Source organism: Bos javanicus, chromosome 6 (genome assembly GCF_032452875.1).
Source record: "Bos javanicus breed banteng chromosome 6, ARS-OSU_banteng_1.0, whole genome shotgun sequence".
Lineage (NCBI taxonomy): Eukaryota > Metazoa > Chordata > Mammalia > Artiodactyla > Bovidae > Bos > Bos javanicus.
Genome location: NC_083873.1, coordinates 58,747,217 through 58,767,368, shown reverse-complemented (window position 1 = coordinate 58,767,368; position 20,152 = coordinate 58,747,217). Strand labels below are relative to the sequence as shown.

Genomic DNA, 20,152 nt, shown 5'->3' with positions numbered 1-20,152 from the left:
TTATTCAGAGCCTGTTTAGCAAGTAGCAGAGGAAGCTGAGAAAAAGTTTTTTTGTTCATCACAGTTCCAAGGGTGAAGAAAGTATAGATTTCGTTTTTATAAACAGCTTCTTATAAGGGTGTAGGAGCCTGATAGTAAGAAACTAGGCCATCATATTGATGGTCATATTCTCTGTTGGAGAAAGGACTGTTTTGTTTTGTTTTGTTTTCTGCTCTTGGTGTGTGCTTTACGCACAGACACATTTTCACAGCATAATTAAGAAAAGCATTTTTAATGAAACTGTTCCTCCCTTCTGTTGTTTTTTTGCTATGGCTATTGAACTGCCTATAGAAACTTCTCAGAGCAAAACATCCTCATTTTTTCCTAGGAAAGGTTAAAATCATTTATGGAGTCGGCCCACTGTTTACCATGGGCCAAGGCAAAGGAAATCTAGTTTGTGTCTTCTTCTGTCCTTGGTGTGGGCACGTTTGTCATTGTGCCCCTCGATTCTGTTGTGTATGGTAGGGGTGGGCAGGTGGCCTCTCCAGTGTGGCTCTCACTAGTTTTGTTTAGACACACCACTCCTTCCCCTACTCAGACTGTGTGTTTGGATCTCTAATCTGAAACTGAAAGAAAAGACAATTCTTCACGAAAGCATTACTGTGTGTGTAAATGATCTCTTGCTTGTTTTGTCTTTCCTAAGTATATCTATACCTGAAGTCTAAGAAACTGCATATTGGGGAACATATTCTAGTTCTAGAGGCTAAATAGCTTTTCAGTAGTTTAAAGGCCACACGCCTAGCCAGTTGTTGTTAGTAAGCACATCAAGGGTAGCCGCAGTTCAGGATATAGGCGTTTGCAACCTTGCTTCTTTATTAAGTTGCAGATAAAGATTTGATTTATTGTAGAGATGAACTAACCCATAAACACAAATGCTAACTATTTTGTGCATCTTTCCGTCCCAACAGAAAAAGACAAAATCTTCAAAGCCTTCAAAATCAGAAAAAGATAAGGAGTCCAGAAAAGGAAAAGGAAAAAGTACAAAGAAATGAAACTCTTTCACTGTTGACAGCTATTTTTTGCTTACCCTGCTGACCAGTCTCAGCTGGTCTTAGAGAATACCTTGTTTTCCCAGAGGAACCATGTTCTAGTGTAATGGGACAGCCTCGTGGTCTCATTGCAAATAAACGGTGGTACAGCTAGAAGGATGTAACCAGTAGGCTGATGTACACCTCTTATAGAGGTTATTAGGACTGCATAGGTCCTCCACTGTCCCTGTCAGTCTAACAAGATTGTACTTCAAGATGACTGTATAATCAGAATTAGAAACTGCATGTGGGCTTTGGAGTCAGATTTTTAGTTAACAGCGATATGTCTGGGAACAGAGGTAGTAAGGCGGCTTTTGTAGGCTTACGAGTTTATCCTAATGGCCATTATGGGACCAATCCCGACTTTTTAAAAAGCATAGTTACTATAATGTGGTGAACTTTTGTAAATAAATCATAATACAAAATAATCACCACCTAGAACTGGGTTTTCCTTGTACATTGTCAAATATCTTGCCAAATATAAACTTAGGAATAAAAATGTTTCACAGGCTACATGTACAGATTCTTAAGATTGTTATCTTGTACAGTAAAATATTATGTTGGTATATTTTTCCTTACTAATTTGCAGATGATTGGATACAAAAGCTAACTATATTCCTACTAACCTCTTGTGTAAAACATGTAACTTTTGCAGCTGAAGAGTCAAACTCTAATTCCAAACACCGTTGCCCTGTGAAAGTCAACCACACACACCTCTGCTGTGAACAGAATTTCATGGAGAGGCCTCTTTGTTATTATTAGAGGGTATTGTGGCTGCAAAAGGATTGTCAGACATTCCTAACCTTCCAGAGTTTCATCAGGTTCAAACCAGCAAGGCCTAGGCTGGCTCAGACTCTTTCTCTTCCTCTGGTTTGGGACAAAACGCGCACAGGCTTTTGTTGACTTTGTCCTTGGGAGAGCCAGTTCCGTCCTCACAGGCTCACAGCCCTGCTGGGACATTCGATTGTACCTGCGGCTGCGCTTGTTGAGGAGCCTTGAGGCTGTGGAACCAGCCTGGGGTTTGGGTGTCTAGCGATTATTTAATCTTGTCAGTAAATGCTCAGAGGTACGTGCTACTTCTGTGAGGTATGTGTTAAAAGGAATGTAAAATCTGGAATCTGTTCCCAGCCTTTCGGGAACTGATTGTCTCTCTCACCTCTATAACAAGATTAAGTCTTGAGACATTTAAAATGTATTTACCAGTGTGAAAAACATCTTCCATGTAGATTAAGTTCATTATGGGAATAAAATGTTTCCTTAAGCCTTTGCCTACTGAGCCATGTCCCTCTTTTTGTTAAAGCCCTGCTTGAAACTTCTGCTTCAGTGAAGATTTCCTTGATTGATGACTGCCTCACCTCACCAGTGGGGTGAGCATACATTTCTTATGCATATTCTTCTATCACTTTTGGATATGCAAGTTATGTCTGTTAACTTGCTCTGTGCTCCCCGGGAAAAAGACTGTAATTGTAATCTCCTTGCACCCAGGTCAGCAAGTGTGTCCTTTACTTGTTCAATATGATTTGGAGCAACCAGCAAATCCTTATTGGAGCCACTGGAGGCCACACATCATCCTTTCAGCATACTTTCTTTTTTGAGATCCATTGAATCTTGGCTATTTGGTAGTCTGTAAGAAACTACTAGTTTATTACTACTACTACTTTATCCTTCATCTTTTAAGTTTTGGCAGTCTTTTATTTGCAGCAACATTATCGGGCCTCTTGAAGTTATTAACAAGGAGTATACTGGTGTATCAGAGAAGGCAATGGCACCCCATTCCAGTACTCTTGCCTGGAAAATCCCATGGGCGGAGGAGCCTGGTGGGCTGCAGTCCATGGGGTCGCTAAGGTCGGGCATGATTGAGCGACTTCACTTTCACTTTTCACTTTCATGCATTGGAAAAGGAAATGGCAACCCACTCCAGTGTTCTTGCCTGGAGAATCCCAGGGACAGGGGAGCCTGGTGGGCTGCTGTCTCTGGGGTCGCACAGAGTTGGACACGACTGAAGCGACTCAGCAGCAGCAGCAGCAGCAGCATACTGGTGTGTGTATTGGGAAGAGTATCTTCTTATATAAGTTTTGGTACAGTTATGTTCATTAGTGAATGTCTAAGCCCCTTATGGGTAGGTTTAATGATAATGACTTGTATCACTTAGTAAGTAAGGCCAAGGCCTCTAGCCAGCCTTTGGGAGGAAAAAAAGAGATTATAAAGCTGGAGGTTTTCATATGGATACCTGGTGCTGTAAAACGTCATTGGCACTTTGGTTTCTACCCTAGGCTCGTAGGTACCTCTGTAATGCTCAGGATGCTGGTGGCTACCCTGTAAAATCGTATCATCTGATACATTCAGAGGTAGGCTACATGACCTTGGTACTTTGGTTTTGGATGGCAAGGAAGTATACACTCACCTGTATAGTATGCGGGGTACTATACTATGGGGAAGGAACCCTCAGGGACACCTTGGGGAAGATACTGAATAATGTACATCTCTAGCGGATGTCAAATGATTTAACTTTTGACAGGAATTCTGTACTACATAGTATAATGACTCAGGAAACATAAGCTTACAGTTTCACTCATTCTTTCAAATATTGATTTTACTGATTTTTTGATGTTTTTATTCTAGGACTGATTCTGCTAAATAGCCTTGATTTGTGTAAGTCTCTCACTTTAAACTTTTTTTCTGTGTTTAAATACAGGAAAACATTACAAATATTTAATCAGTTTATTTTAAAGGGGATATTTCAAAATATAAAATATATCAAAAAGCTGAATATTTACAATTATGTCATAGGTTACTATTAATAGTACAGAGCACTGAATGTGTAAGACTCAGAAGAGGAAATATACAAAGTATAAAAAATAGCATGTTATATATCACTGTCACTCTACAGAAGTTGAAAGTGGTGACCTGGAGATGTGACCTTATTTTTTCTGTATCCAGGAGGGAACCATCCTTAATCTGCTAGGGGCAGAAACACAGCCTCTTGTGGAAAAATGCTATCTTCTCAGGATCATTATACCTAAAAAGGCCAAAAAATAAATAAATAAATAAACCCCATATGCTTTTATAAAGGTTTCAAATAATAAACTGGCATTTAGTAATAAAAAAAAAGCTAAGCATGATATTTTGCGCATTTCTGGAATGTGAAGCAGGATCACTACATGTAGGTGAGAAATTTTCAGTCTGTAATTAGTACTGAGTTTCAGTCTTGGCCTTTCAGTTGATAAAATTGTATGGGCAGGTTGTTGAACCTGTGTTATAAAGTGAGGATCATGTTGACAACAGCCACCTTACTGAGAAGAATGAGGAAATGCAAAGTTAGTGCTCAGCAGCTCAACCCAAAGAGACCCATGCCAAGACACATTACAATTAAACTGCCAGAAGTTAAAGACAAGGAAAGAATCTTAAAAGCAGCAAAAGATAGCTTGTTATGTACAAGGGAACCTCCTCCCCATAAGAACGTCAGCAGATTTTTCAGGAGAAGCTTTGATGACAACAGGCCATTCTCTTCTAGCCTGTAAAGTGCTGAAAGAATAAAACTGCCCGTCAAGAATAGTTTATCTGGCAAAGCCATCCTTCAGAACTAGAGGAGAGAGAAAGAATTTTCCAGACAAGGAAAAGCTAAAGAGGTTCATCACCACTAGACTGGCCTTATAGAAATGTTAAAGGGACTTCTTTAAGCTGAAATGTAAGGGCACTACTTAATAATAGGGAGATATATGAAATTGTAAATCTCAGTGGTAAAAGTAAATATAAATGCAGACTAATGAAAGATACTTACAACTAGTGTGAAAGTTAAACGAGTAAAAATAATAATGTTTTATTATATCCATAAAGTGGATAAACTATGTATATAAACTATTCTATAGATACCCTTCTCATAATGCAAAGGTTTTATAACTACAGTAATTTGTTAATGATACATAAGGTTCAGTTCAATTGCTTGGTTGTGTCTGACTCTGCGACCCCATGAACCACAGCATGCCAGGCCTCCCTGTCCATCACCAACTCCCGGAGTTTACTCAAACCCATGTCCATTGAGTTGGTGATGCCATCCAACCATCTCATTCTCTGAGGTCAGGAGGAGAAGGGGACGACAATCTTTCCCAGCATCAGGGTCTTTTCAAATGAGTCAGTTCTTGGCATCAGGTGGCCAAAGTATTAGAGTTTCAGCTTCAACATCAGTCCTTCCAGTGAACACCCAGGACTGATCTCTTGCAGTCCAAGGGACTCTCAAGAGACAAAGATATAAACTGTGATGCCAGAAACAGAATGTGGATAAAGAGAGTAAAAATGCATTTGAACTTGTTATCAGCTTCAGATAGACTGTTGCATTTTATGTAAGTCTTATGGTATCCACTCCAGTGTTCTTGTCTGGAGAATCCCAGGGACGGGGGAACCTGGTGGGCTGCTGTCTATGGGGTCACACAGAGTTGGACACGACTGAAGTGACTTAGCAGCAGCAGCATGGTATCCACAAAGCAAAACCTATAGTAGACAAAAGAATCTGAGCATACAACTACAGAAAACTGTCAAATCACAAAAGGAGAGAAAGGAGCAAGAACAAAGGAATAACAGCCAGAAAACAAAGCGGTAGTAAGTCTGTATCTATAAGTAACTATTTAACTATAAATTCTCTGATCAAAAGAATAGATTAAAACCAAGATCCATCTGTAGGCAGCCTACTAGACTCCACTCTAAGGACACACAGACTGGAATGGAAAAAGGGAAATCAAAAGAAATAGCTGGAATAGCTATACTTAGACACAATAGACTTTAAAACAAAGACTGTAATAAAGGAGAAAGAAGGCCATTATATACTGATAAAGGGATCAGTCCACAAGAGGATATAACATTTGTAAATATAAAGCAAATATTAACGTATCTCAAGGGAGAAGGGGCAGTACCATAATGGTAGGGGACTTCACTACCCCACTTTCTTTTTTTTTTTTTTTTCCCACTTTCATCAGTGAATAAATCTTCCTTTGACAGAAAATCAGTAAGTAAACATTGGTCTTAAATGATGTGTTTGACCAGATGGACTAAACAAGCATAAGTCGTCAGATCACATGTCAGGCCACGAAACAAGTCTTAATAAATTTAGAAGACTGAAATCATATCAAACATCTTTTCTGACCACAGAAATACAAAACTAGAAATCAATTTCAAGAAAACTGGAAAATGTACACATATGTAGAAATTAAAACATACTACTCAGCAACCACTGAGGTCACGGAAGAAATCAAGAAGAAAAAAAAATCTTGAAAATGGCAATACCGTTGGCCCTTCATATCTGTGGGTTCTGTATTCACAGATCCAACCAACCATGGATCAAAAAAATTCAGGAGAAGTACCAAAAAGTTCCAAAAGCCAAAATGTGAACTTGCCACATGCTGGCAGCTTTTTATATAGCATTTACATTGTATTCAGTTATATAAGTAGAGGTGATTTAAAGTGTATGGGAAGAGGTGCATAGGTTATATGCAAATACTACAGCACTGTAAATGAGGGACTTGAGCGTCCATGGGTGTCGGTATCCACTAGGGGTCCTAGAACCAATCCCCAAGAATACTGAGGGACAGCTATACAGCAAACCAAATCTTACGGGATGCAACAAAAACACTTCTGAAAAGACACTCATAACAATAAATACCTACATTAAGAAATAAGAATGATCTCAAATAGATCAGCCTAACTTAAGGAGCTAAATGAACAAGCTAAGCCCAAAGTTAGTGGAAGGAAATTTCAAAGAGCAGAAATAAATGGAGACTTAAAAGACAATAGAAAAGTTCAATGAAACTAATAGCTGTTTTTTATTTCTCAAAAGATAATAAACCTTTAGCTAGACTCACCAAGAAAAAAAGGGGACTCAGAAATGAAGGAAGGGATATGATATTCAATAACATGGAAATATAAAAGATTATAACAGACTTATATGAAACACTATAAGGCCAGCAAAATGCACAACTTAGAAGAAATGGATAAATTCCTAGAAGCACACAACCTTGTTAAGACTGAATTGTGAGGAAATTAAAAAAAAAAAAAAAGGCCAATTAGTGTAAAGGAGATTGAATCAGTAATAAAAAAATCTAGGACCAGATGGCTTCACTGGTGAATTCTACCAAGCATCTAAAGAATTACCTTCTCAAACTTTTCCAAACTCATTTTATGAGGCCAGCATTACTTTTGATACCAAAACCAGACAAGGAAACTACAAAAAATAAAATTACAGGCCAGTATCTCTAAACATAGTTGCAAAAGCCCTCAACAAAATATATGTGGTGTATATCTTGCGTATATACATATACAAAAGAAGGCAATACTGCTGTTTGCAACAATGTGGATAGACCTGAAGGGCATTATGCTAAATGAATAAGAGACAGGTAACCGTACTATCTACTTACGAAAAGTGAAGTTGCTCAGTCGTGTGTGACTCTTTGGGACCCCATGGACTGTAGCCCACCAGGCTCCTCTGTCCAAGGGATTTTCCAGGCAAGAATACTGGAGTGGGGTGCCGTTTCTTCCTCCAGGGATCTTCCCAACTTAGGGATTGAACCTGGGTCTCCTGCATTGCAGGCAGACTCTTTACTGTCTGAACTACCAGGGAATCCCCATCTCACTTATATGTGTAGTTAAAAAAAACCCACTGAACTCACAGATGCAGAACAAATTGTTGGTTGCCAGAGGCCCAGGGTGGTGGGTAGGCAGAATGAACATGGCTGAAAGGTATAAAATTCTGGTTACAAATAAACCCCAGGGATGTAATGTACAGCATGGTGATTATAAGTTAACAATACTATATATCTGGAAGTTGCTAAGAGAGTAGATATTAAAAGTTCTCAAAAAAAAAACCTGTTAACTGTTTAGTGATGGATGTTAATTACTGTGGTAATCATTTCATAATATAAACATAAAATCATTATGTTGTATGCCTAAAACTAATACAAGATGATTAATTATACCTCAAAAAGTTGAGATATTAAATATATATTAAGATGCTAAATATGTGATAATATGTAGCAACAGAAAAATAAATGGATCCCAATCATAATTTGAGCAAGCTTTTAAAACAGAATCTGACAAGCTGATTCTAAAATTTTATAGAGAAATAGAAAGAAAAGTAAGAGTAGTCAAAACAATCTTGGAAAAGATGACGAAGTTGTAGGATACACAATACTTGGCTTTAAGATGTATTATAAAGTCACAGTAATCAAGACAGTGTAGTATAAAAATAGGGGACATGCACACTGAAAACCCAGCTGATTTTCAATAAAGGCATGCAAGCAGTTCAATAAGGAAAGACTTTTCAACAAATGCTGTTGGAAGAGTAGATATCTACTTGAGGCGGAAAGAAATCTCAATCCCTACCTCACACTGTAAACAAAAATAACTTCAGGATGGATCACAGACCTAACACAGGTGAATATGCGCCTGACTTCCAAGTAGGGAAATATTTTCTTAGACACAGAAAGTCATAACAATAAGATAAATTGCTAAGATATAGTTCATCAAAATCAAAATCTTCTGCTCATCAGAAGACCACTAAAATAAATGTATCACGGATTCACTTTGCTGTACACCTGAAACTAATACAACATTGTAAATCAACTCTTAGATAATACGTAAATTAAGAAAAGGAATTGGGAAGCCACAGTGGGAGAAAATATCTGCAAAATAAATTTGATGAAGACATATCTAGAACATACAAATAAAGAACTTACATAATAAGACAATCATCTGGTAATAATAGGAAAGGAACAGCCTTTTCAACAAATGGTGCTGAGACATCTGGTCATCCACGTGCAGAAGAAGGAATCGGGGTCCCTACCTCACATCATACACAAAAATAGATTGAAGACATAAATGTAAGAGCAATAACTGTAAAACTCTTAGAAGAAGGAAGTGTAACTGTAAAACCCTTGTGGTCCAGGATTAAGCAATGGCTTCCTAGACATGACACCAAGCAACCAAAGGAGAAAAAAACAGATAAATTGAACTTCATCAAAATAAAAACTTGAGTACATTAAAGGATACTATCTAGAAGGTATCTGCAAGTCACGTATCTGATAAAGGACTTGTACCTAGAATATATTAAGGATTCTTATAACTCAATGAAAAGATGAAATACCCAGTTAAAAAATAGGCAAATGATTTGAACAGTTCTCTAAAGAAGATATTCAAGTGGCCAACAAGCTCATGGAAAGATGCTCAACATTATTATCATTAGGGAAATGCAAATCAAACCACAGTGAGATACCACCTCACACCTACTAGGATGCCTGTAATCAAGAAGGCAGACAACAAGTGTTGGTGAGGAGGAGGGGAAAATAGAACTCTATGCTGCTGGCAGGAATATGAGAGACTGCAGGTCCTGCAGAGAAAGCAGTTTGGAGTCCAAGGACAGCGAAAGGCCAGTGGGGCTGCAATAAGTAGACGAAGAGGCTGGGGCCTCTCTGTCTTTTCACTTGCAATCAAAAGCTCCACCTGTGGAGGGGAGCCGGATACACTGGAGGCAGACTGAAAGGACCTGACCATGGACCGGGTGACTGGGGGTATCGATTTCCATCCTGATCAGCTGGTTGGATGGAGCTGCAGTTTACCGAGGGAGTAAAGGAATGCAAGAACAGGCTTTGTGAAAAACAAGTAGAGCTTTTGGCTTCCTAGCTAGAGACTGCATTTCCCTGCCTCCCCTGCAGTGTGTGTGGCCACATGAATAGGTTCTTCCCAGTGGAGACTGGAAGGGTTATGTGCTGCTTCTATGCAACAAAAATGGAACTTGGGAAGAAAAATGGGAATTTTTCAGGTCTCTGGAAACAAAAATTTTTACAATTACTCTCCTGAGTTACGAACTAAAACAACCTCCATTTTAACAGCTAGCTATAGTTTTAATGAACTGGTTAAAAAGAAACCCATGTGACTTGATAAAATACACTCTGGTTGGAATCCATGACGCTGTTCGGTCAAATAACCTTTGTCACCATGGAGACTGTACAACCTGTCTTAGTTTGTTGTTCAAATCTGACAGGTTCCATGATGCACAAAAAGGAACCAATGGCAGAACACACTGTAAAGCCGTGTCTGCCCTGTGGACCCCGTGCCCTGAGAAGGTGAGTGGATGACCTGGTACTTACTTGCACATGCCGCTCATTGCTCCACTTCTGTCCGCAGGTACTGGGTACAGTCAGAGGTTTTTTTCAGTTGATCCAAGTTTAATCTTTCTGAACACATAGGACATGTGCTTTCAGTGCTTAACATGCTGTTTGGGGAGGGAAAGGCAGAGTAGATTAAATGTATAATATTCCTTTACCTTTGGGTTATTGTGATATGAAAAACAGCTGTTCCTTTCTATGTCTTAGTACACGTTCATCACACAACTTAAGAATTAGGAACATTCAAGTCTTAGGCAGTAGTCCCTTTAAGGAAAATGTTCTCAAAAGTCATAGAAGATTCTCCCAAGAAGACAATTTGAGTCTTTAGAGATTTTTAGGAACATGAACAAATAAAGAGACCTCAGTAGAAACTGGCTGAATAAAAGGTCTGTTTTTTGATAATAAGTCTGTATGACTAAGTGAAATGATACAACTTACACCTTGAATTCTGAGTACAGAGCAGGGAAGTCACAATGTGGACACACCGCCCAGTCATCCTTCAACATATGTCGACCCTGGAAACAGCACATTGGAGAGTAAAACTCATCTTTATTCAAATTTCCCGTTACTCAATTACAATACATGGTTACAGTTAAAAGCCAAACCTCTAAATCATGATATAATAATAGGTGGGTAATTGATTAAGAAGAAATGACATCAAAAGGACTAAAGCCAGATTTTATCAAATTTGTGTATAAAAGAATAATCTTCAGTATTGTGACATTACCGAAATTTATTTTCCTTTAAAATAAAGCTTATATTAGTCTAGTGATGAACAAACATTTTAATATTTTCTAATAATAGGTCTTAGTTTTAAATAGATGGGGACAACAGTGGAAATAGTGGCTGACTTTATTTTTCTGGCTCCAAAATCACTGCAGATGGTGATTGCAGCCATGAAATTAAAAGACGCTTACTCCTTGGAAGCAAAGTTATGACCAACCTAGACAGCTTATTAAAAAGCAGAGACATTACTTTGTCAACAAAGGTCCATCTAGTCAAGGCTATGGTTTTTCCAGTGGTCATGTATGGATGTGAGAGTTGGACTGTGAAGAAAGCTGAGCGCCAAAGAATTGATGCTTTTGAACTGTAGTGCTGGAGAAGACTCTTGAGAGTCCCTTGGACTGCAAGGAGATCCAACCAGTCCATTCTAAAGGAGATCAGCCCTGAGTGTTCATTGGTAGGACTGATTTTGAAGCTTAAACTCCAGTATTTTGGCCACCTGATGCGAAGAGCTGACTCACTGGAAAAGACTCTGATGCTGGGAAAGATTGAGGGCAGGAAGAGAAGGGGACTACAGAGGATGAGATGGTTGGATGGTATCACCAACTCAATGGACATGGGTTTGGGTGGACTTGAGTTCATGATGGACAGTGAGGCCTGGCGTGCTGCAGTTCATGCGGTCGCAAAGAGTCGGACATGACTGAGCGACTGAACTGAACTGAATAATAGGTCTTAATATTAAAGTTTATAATAAAAACCACCACTTAAGTGCTACAGCATGCCAGGTATTAAATTAAGGCTTCATATGCATTCTCTGGTCAACCTACAGTTCATCTCAATAGACAAGAGATTATGATGGAGGGACCTAGTGAGGTAAAAAGCAAATCGCACCAGGTTATACAGCCCGTACATGGCAGAAAGAAGATCTAAGCCCAGGACCACCTGATATCCAACTCTGGGCTCTCCTGCTCTGCAGGGCCTCATACTTACTTAGGTTATTATATGCCTTGAACACAACTTTCAGCTTTATTGATCATGCAATTATATGCTAAATGTTGCAGGAAATTTGAGAGGTAAGATTCTGGAAGGAAAGAAAGTGTTAACACATCAAGTATTCAAGCGGGCTATAGATTATATATATGCAAAGAAAGGGAAATGATAAAGAAACTTACTGTTGCAATGCAATATGGGATGTTATTTTTACACCCAGGACAGAGGAGTTCACACTCTGGGAGAAGAAATTCGCAGAAGGGACATGGGGTTGTGGCCTCTTCTGTCTCTGATGTATCAGGTCTCCTGTGAGGAAGAATCACATGAAATGCACCTGTTTCTTCATGATGGTCCTGAGACTACAGAGATACAAGCTAGAGACTGTGGGCCCATGCTCCAGCCCAGCGAGGAGCAAGAGGAATGAGCATGGCTCAGACCATAGCATTACATGGGCCACCTCTGCTGGGGGGTGGGTAGAGGCCACAGCACAGTATGTGCAGAAAGCATGGCTGGGTCTGGCTGTATCCCATCTCCCAGATCACTGGAGCAGTGAGCCCGCCACTTCGCTTTGTGTACTGAAGTGGTAAAGGCTGTCAGGGCTGCGCAACACAACTTTTCATGCTGGCCGCAGTGTTCTAATTGCGTGCTCACCAATATGGTAGCTAGGAGCCACACAGAGCTCTGAGCACTTGGAATGTGGGTAGTGTGAGAAACTTTTAAATTTTATCCACTTTTCAATGTAAATAGCCGTATGTGCCAGTGGCTACCACAGTAGACCGCACAGCTATAGAGCACTCATGCGTGGGGCGAGATCCAGTGCCTCCCCAAACTGGCACGCAGGCTGGTGTGGCACGAATCTGGGGGTCAGTGTGCTCCAGCATTTTCTCCCCACTTCATTTCCCATGCTAGCAGGCATGCTCGGTCATGATGATTTGGTCTGAAGCTACTTAGGCTTATTGGCTTTAAAAAAAAAAACGGGAGTGGTCCATGTAGCCCTATCCAGGTGAGAGTTCCCTGCCATGAGCCCAGCTGGCAGTCAGTAGTACTTGGTTTCCCTTTGCTGTTACTGGCGTAGCCATGGCCCTTGGCTGACATAGGAGTTCTGGGTCAGCACGCAGGTACACCTGAGTTCCCTGGTCAAAATCGGACCAACAGGCGCCCCAGATGTCATCACTGCAGACCTGGTAGTACAGAATTACCACATGATTGCTACTGCCTTCTCCTTTTGTAAAGATGAGTGGTACTTTCCCCTGGTTTTCCTGTAGAAAGTCAGATCACTGGACTGCTTTCTGAAGCGGGGCTGTGACTTGTGTGCCTTTCGAGCTACACACAGTTTGGAAATGAACCCTTGGCAATAGGCTGTGTCATCACCAAGTTGCTTACACTGAGAAGCACTCACTCTTTGTCCTTCCGTGGCCGACAGTGTTTGCTGCCTCCCTAACAGCCATCCTGGCCAGCAGAGCTTTGTTTTTACTCAGCAATATGCTTCAGAGCTAGAGGGAGCCACGCAGCAGAGGACTAGCCAGTAAGAGGTAAATGCCATGTCCTTGCTAACTAACAAGGCAAAAACCTTCTCGTCTTTTGATTTCCCTACTTTCTTCCTGCCTGGAACAGGGTACGTGATGTCAGACAACCACAGCTGTGCACCTGTGAGGCGGGGACTTTTTTTGTCCTCGGTGACAAGCAGGACACAGAGATACCAGCCTGGGACTGTGTGAGTCAGACAAATCCTGACTTACTCAGGTCGTCGCTGGGTTTCCTGCTCCTGGTGGCTGAGTACAAGCCTAACTGCCCTCCCCAATCTGTGTTCTTACTCAGTCCACACATTAGTAGCTGTGTTCTGAAAAATATACTTGTGATTAGATGGTAGGAACAGTTGTCCCCATGTACCTGACCATCGCCTCGATCTTCTTCTTGTATTTGGCGTCTATCTTGTTGCGGTACTCAGGCCTCATCAGCATGGCTGCGAAACCGAAGGCCGAGTTCTTCAGGCCGGCCCTGTGACACTCGATCACAGTGGATGTCAGGATGGGTACGATGTCTGCAAAGCAAATGGAGGAGTGCTGGCATGATGCCAGGATCACCTCTCTCTCAATCTGCCTTTTCTGGCAAAGAACCTGTGATGGGCCGTTTGAGGAGGAAAGGGCACAGCGGTGCAATCGGGTGTCTTTCCCCTGCTGATACTGTGATTTGCCTATAACACGGGGCCCCACACTCCCTTGAGGTAACCTTTGGCATGTTTCCTTTCCTGCCTCAAAGATAAAAGTTCTGCATTTGACAGAGTGGGGAGATTAACAATTTTATGCACTAACCTGAGTGCACTTTTTCTTCAGGACAGATACCTAGAAGTCGAATTATTGGCTCAAAGAGCATAACTTAAAAAATACACACACACACACAGACACGTGTGTGCACTCAGTGCAAGTTGTCAACTGCTTTCTGGAATGTTTGCTCCCACCAGCATCAGGAGAGTGCCTATCTAGCACACCCTTTGCCAGCCACATATAGTTATTTAGTCTTTTTCATGTAACAAAAATAAACTCATTTAAAGAATGGGGTGAATTGTGACCTGTGAGCTAAATCTGCCCCTCTGTTTTTGTATGGTCCATGGGCTTTTACATTTTTAAATGGTTGGAAAAAAATCAAAAGAATAAAAATCTGTGATGTGAAAGTTACAGGAAGTTCAGATTTTAGTGTCCAAAAGAATGAAGTTCTGTTGGAACCCAGCTGTGCTCATTTACATATGGTTCACGCCAAAACGGCAGAGACTGGCCCACAAATCCCCGAGCCTTCGATATCTGACGCTTTATAGAAAAAAATTGACTCTGTCATATAGAATGTGACAAAATCTAATCACTGAAAAATGTTATGACGACATGTCTTAGAATATTGGGACCGCTTTCAGAGGCAGGCACCTACAGTGGTTGAGAACACAGAGTAAGACTTATTAGCTGACTGATCGTGGGCAAGTGCCCCCTCACTTCTCTAACCCAAGTTTGCTTATCTATAAAGCAGAGAAAATAGGACACGTGTGCAAACTGGAGACTGGTGGCCTGAAAAAGACCTGCTTGAACCTGGGATCTGGGAACTTGGATTTTGGGAGAGTTCCCACCATTTCCAGACCAGGGAATGAATGGTTCCCTGTGCCTGGCCTCTGTACAAACAATGGGGTTTATTCTGAGCATCTGCTTTCTGGGAGTCAAGACTGGGTACCTGCTCATCAGGGGGTACCTATGTGGCCAGCCCCCCAAGGTCACCCCTGGGCACTGAGTCACGTGCATGCCGGTAGACACCAGTACGTGTTGCCTGGAGGCGCTGAGTGTGTCCAGTGGGACAGCACAGGGGGGGCTTGGGTGCTGGCACCTGACCCCCAGGCCCTGCCCCTCACCTTTTCCCTTTCCAGGTTTTGCTTTGTATCCTTTCCTCATAATAAATCTGAACTTTAGCACTACTCTGTGTTGAGTTATATGAGTCCTCCTTGTGAATTATCAAACCTGGGGTTGGTCTTGGGAATGCCGGTTACACCTCTTCATGGGGTGGCTGTGAGGATGAAATGACTCACTACGTGTAGAGAGAGAGGCTGGCAGAGTTAGAGAGGCTAGATCTTAACCATGCTACACTCAGGCAGAAATGGGGACACCTGGCTCCCCTCAGGACTCACGTGACGGAAATTTGCTGATATTGTTGGCCACCCGGATGAGCATACGTGCCCCTTTCATATGATCTCCATTTTTCACGTGAATCTGAAATAAGTGACACATTAGATTCTTAGAGACTTTTAACACTAATTCAGTATACTCCAATTAAAAAAAAAAAAACACGAATTCACCTTTTATTCTCCCAAATAAACGACTCAGTTATGATCCTGAACAGGGTGGTCACGAGATTCTGGCAGTCTTCCTTTCTGTCACTCACTTGAGGTTTCTCCCTTATTTCTCCTTCCAGCAGCTGCTGCCTGGCCTCATGGCCTTGCCAGCCTCCCCCTGCTCTACACTCTACTTTTTACTTTGCTCTAGATCACTCAACTTCTTTTACTGGTCTTTACTGGGGAGCTTGAGTAACAATAACAACTTTACCAACTTGCTGTGAGCCCTGAAGTCTGAGTTAGTGAGGCAGGAGGACAGAGGATGGGCTGTTCCGAGAAGAGGGCGCTACCTGTGAGAGGCAAAGGGGCAATGATGGCTGGAGAGCCTGAGCTTGGGTAAGCATGAGTGGGGTGTGTGATGTAAGGAGGTGGTCCTCTTAGGATGACACGAGGCTGGGGAGTTGGTAGGGCCAGACCACCATATTGCTGCTGTTGTCCAGGTGAGAGGAGGCGGCCCTGAGAGGGTGGGGAGTGGGGATGGACAGAAGCAGACAGACGGGGAGTCGGAAATGGTGCTATTTGGTGAGAAGGTGAAGGATGAGTAGAGTAACTCCCAGCTGTAACATCCATCAGGTCTGAGCAGATGGACGATGGTGTAATTAACTGAGCATTGCAACGTAATTAATAAATATTAACTGAACCTGAAGTCGCCTTCCACTGACTCCCTGGGCCAGCTCAGCCATCCATGTGCAGAGGTCCCAGGCTGTCCTTCAGCCGGAGTTCCTGTCCCAGCTCTGGGAGGAAGCAGCCATTAACGCCAAGTCTCCCATTTCCCCTGAAACATGGATGGCTTTCTCCAGCTCTTTGTGTCAAAGAGGCCTGTGACACTTTTATATCAGTTCTTACTTGATAAGGTCTAATAGTTTCCCTTTTGAATGCCAGACTCAGTTAAAAATCTTGAATATATCTGGTGCTGGGATAAAGGAGTAGAGTGGAAGGGAAAAGTCACATGGGTGCTCTTCAGTGTTGGGGGGCGGGGGAGGACGTCTGGTCTGGGGGAAGTGATGGGCCCACTCTTAGAGCCAGAGGAAAAGAAGACTCAAGAGCCATCCCTGTGGCTTTTCGTGGGAGAAAGCCCTGGTCCTGGAGGGCTTCTAACAGGAACCTGTCATTTTTGTTCCCATCTTCCACCAACTTGTTTCTGTCCTCCCCTCCATGCCCAAAGGCTCCATTTTGCTGGATTCTGTGCCTCAGCACACTGGCACTGCCACTCATGTCTAAGCCGAGAAAGCCCTCCTTCCCCATTTCTAGTCCTTCCTGTACACGAGCCCTCCTGTGGCTCAAGAGGAAATGCGCTCCTGGTGGCTGCAAGCTGGAATTCTCAGATTTCCCTTACAATAGGTGCTGGAGACCTGAGGGTTTCCCTGGTGGCTCAGACACTAGGTAAAGAATCCACCTGTAATGCTGGAGACTGGGGTTCGATCCCTGGGTTGGGAAGATCCCCTGGAGAAGAGAATGGCAACCCACCTCAGTATTCTTGCCTGGAGAATTCCATGGACAGAGGAGCCTGGCGGGCTATGGTCCATGGGGTTGCAAAGAGTTGGACGTGACTGAAGCACAGCACAGCACACCTGTGGGATCTAAAATGGTAGCCACTAGTCGCATGTAGCTACACTAAAAATTAAGATTATAAAAATTTAAAATTTAGTTTATCAGCTGCATTATGTGTAATTCAAGTGCTCCATAGCCAGGCTAATGGCTATAGGACATCTATCACTGTAGAAGTTCTATTAGGCAGTGCTGTTACAGGTCATAATTAGTATCTAAGTCATTCATAACATGACTGCTGTAACATAGGAAGCTTCCAAATTGAATACACTCTTATGGACTGGCCTGAAAACCAACTTAGCATTAAAATGGGAAGACGTACTTTGACATAAATCAAAATTTGGACAAGTACGTAAGTTGGAGTCTACCTGTATTTTTACAAAGATGTGTGCATATAAAATGTACATATACATACACATATGTAAACTACATAGAAGTATTTCAGGTTTGCACATTCTGTTTTTACTAAAAATCACTAATTAAAAATAGACAACTAGACATAAATATATTCCTAATAAAAAAAAATGGCTGCTCTTTAGTTGTTATGTCCAACTCTTTTGCGACGCTATGGACCGTAGCCTGCCAGGCTCCTCTGTCCATGGGATTTTCCAGGCAAGACTACTGGAGTGGGTTGCCACCTCCTTCTCCAGGGTATGTTCCTGACCCAGGGATCAAACCATGTCTCCCGCATTGGCAGGTGGATTCTTTACCACTGAACCACTTGGGAGGTGCCCCCAAGATGGTGCACATGTGTATTTTAGAAGCATGGGGGATACAGTGTACAGCAGTGGTAACAACTTATATCTGAGGATGGATTTAAAGGGGAAATGATTTTTCATTATGTTTTCCTATATTCTCTAAATTCTCTCAGTATTATTTTATATTCAGATGAAAACTAAATAGTATTAAAGCACAGTGGAATTTATAAAATTCATTAACCCTACAATTAATAAACTAGGAAACTGGTTAAACAAAAATGTTTTTAGTAAATCTTTTTTTTTGACAAAGTAACACATTTATCTGCTTCAAAAGCAAGACAATATAAAAAGGTATTCTATATGGAGGGGCCTGTTCTCCCTCTTCTCCCTTGACTGGGTTTAGTGCTACACTTTGCCTCTGCCTTGATCCCTTTAGGAAACTATTTTTCCTATTTTTTTTTAATGTATTTCTAATTTTACTTGGGGTGAATATATATTTTTTCTGCCTTTTTGTACACAAAAGGCAGCATATTATATAATTACCCTGTCTCTTGCGTCTTCAGTACACAATATAGATCTGGGAGATGGCTCCAACCCAGTGGAGGGGTGCCCAGCTTATGGCCCACGTCACCCAAAGGCCTCACCCTCACTAGTATGTAACTGTGCAGAATCATGAGGTTGGTGGCCATCTCAGAGGGAATCTTGATCTTCTGAGATTTAAGTTCTGCATACATGCTGAAGAGAACGTCATGTGCATTCCGATAGTTTCCTTGAAAAGAGGTGGTAAATGACGTTACTGCAAAGGATGAAATCTGAGGACTTTCCATTTAACAGGTGGATTTTGTCAAATTGTCTTAGTAAGTTATTAATAAAGAATGATTTATTTAATTCCATGTTTTCTGGAGCATGCTTCTACTACTTGTTTGGGGTGTAAACCATGGCTTCTGGGGACCCACCTGCAGACTGCTCTTCCCTGGCGATGATGATGGCGGTCCGGGCGGCTTCTCGGTACTGCTTCAGGGCCATGTACAAGCGGAACAGGTACTTGGCATCCTGACATACAAGCCATTAGAGAAACATCACATCTGCATTAGCTATGTGGGAAAATACCTAAAATTTTGCATTTTCATTTAGGATCACATTTACTTTCTAGTTAAGTAAAAGTGTCTGTCACTCAGTTGGGCCCGACTCTTTGAGACCCCGGACTGCAGCCCGCCAGACTCCTTTGTCCATGGGATTTTCCAGGCAAGAATACTGGAGTGGGTTGCCATTCTCTTCTCCAGGGGATCTTCCTGACCCAGGGATTGAACCTGGGTCTCCTGCTCTGCAGGCAGATTCTTTACTGACTGAGCTATCAGGGAAGCCCTTCACTTTGCAGTAACTGAGTGTTAAAACTGTTTCTTAAAAACCCAATAAACAGGGCCTTTCCTGGCAGTCCAGTAGTTAAGACTCCATACTTCCACTGTGGCAGGGCATGGGTTCCATCCCTGGTTGGGAACTGAGATTCTGCATGCCGCACAGTGTGGCCAAAAAAAAAACCCAAAAATAATTTAGCTTGTGTTAAGAGGCCATTTTTTAAAAAACAACCTTTTCTTTTTTTTTTTTAGAGTCAACAAATAATTATTTATCATGTATTTATTCAGAGTTTAATATGTGCCAGGCAGTATTCTAAGTACTTGAGAAATAACAACTCTATTAAATCCTCATACCCTCCCTGGGAGGAAGGTGTGATTATATACTGAAACAAAGCACCTCTCCCAAGCCAGGATCTGAACCAGCGTCAGAGTCTGTGCTCCTAACCCTAGTCCACAGAGTTCTCTCTTGTGTGCTTCAGCTGGAAAGGTGTGCTGAGACAAGGTACCAATTTCAAAAATGTTTATACCTATAAAAAATTTTTGAGCCCGTTTTCCATTCCTATTTTAACTCTAAACAATTTCACATACTTGACACTGGTTTACTGATTATTAGAATAAGTGGATATAAGGTGAGGTGGTTCAGCAAGTTTAACCTGTGCCCTTTGATAGGTTCTCTGAGCCTCCCTGGGTCTCAGTGTCTTTATAAAACAGGAAACGGACTCGGGGATCAGGATGGCCAATCCTCTCCAGGTACGAC

At 41.7% G+C, this 20,152-nt stretch overlaps 2 protein-coding genes across 8 annotated transcripts in view; one reads left to right on the top strand and one right to left on the bottom strand.

Annotated features, from left to right (window-relative positions):
• Positions 1-2,334, top strand: part of RFC1 (replication factor C subunit 1) — a 77,208-nt gene extending 74,874 nt beyond the window's left edge. For both annotated transcript variants that reach the window (XM_061421185.1, XM_061421186.1), the window contains one exon: positions 948-2,334. In XM_061421185.1, coding sequence (XP_061277169.1) covers positions 948-1,031 — 84 coding nt within the window. In that variant the 3' untranslated portion in view covers positions 1,032-2,334. The remainder of the gene's footprint in view (positions 1-947) is intronic.
• A 1,440-nt stretch (positions 2,335-3,774) lies between these two features.
• Positions 3,775-20,152, bottom strand: part of WDR19 (WD repeat domain 19) — a 78,392-nt gene continuing 62,014 nt past the window's right edge. For 3 of the 6 annotated variants that reach the window (XM_061421181.1, XM_061421182.1, XM_061421183.1), the window contains 8 exons: positions 18,997-19,093; positions 18,685-18,809; positions 15,591-15,672; positions 13,820-13,970; positions 12,112-12,235; positions 10,655-10,731; positions 10,199-10,323; positions 3,775-4,086 (listed from right to left, as the gene is read on the bottom strand). In XM_061421181.1, the coding sequence (XP_061277165.1) occupies positions 10,212-10,323; positions 10,655-10,731; positions 12,112-12,235; positions 13,820-13,970; positions 15,591-15,672; positions 18,685-18,809; positions 18,997-19,093 (768 nt within the window). In that variant the 3' untranslated portion in view covers positions 3,775-4,086; positions 10,199-10,211. Of the gene's footprint in view, positions 4,087-7,723; positions 7,787-10,198; positions 10,324-10,654; positions 10,732-12,111; positions 12,236-13,819; positions 13,971-15,590; positions 15,673-17,261; positions 17,375-18,684; positions 18,810-18,996; positions 19,094-20,152 lie in introns of those variants that run through there. The other 3 variants (XR_009737207.1, XM_061421184.1, XR_009737208.1) reach the window with 3 other exon arrangements.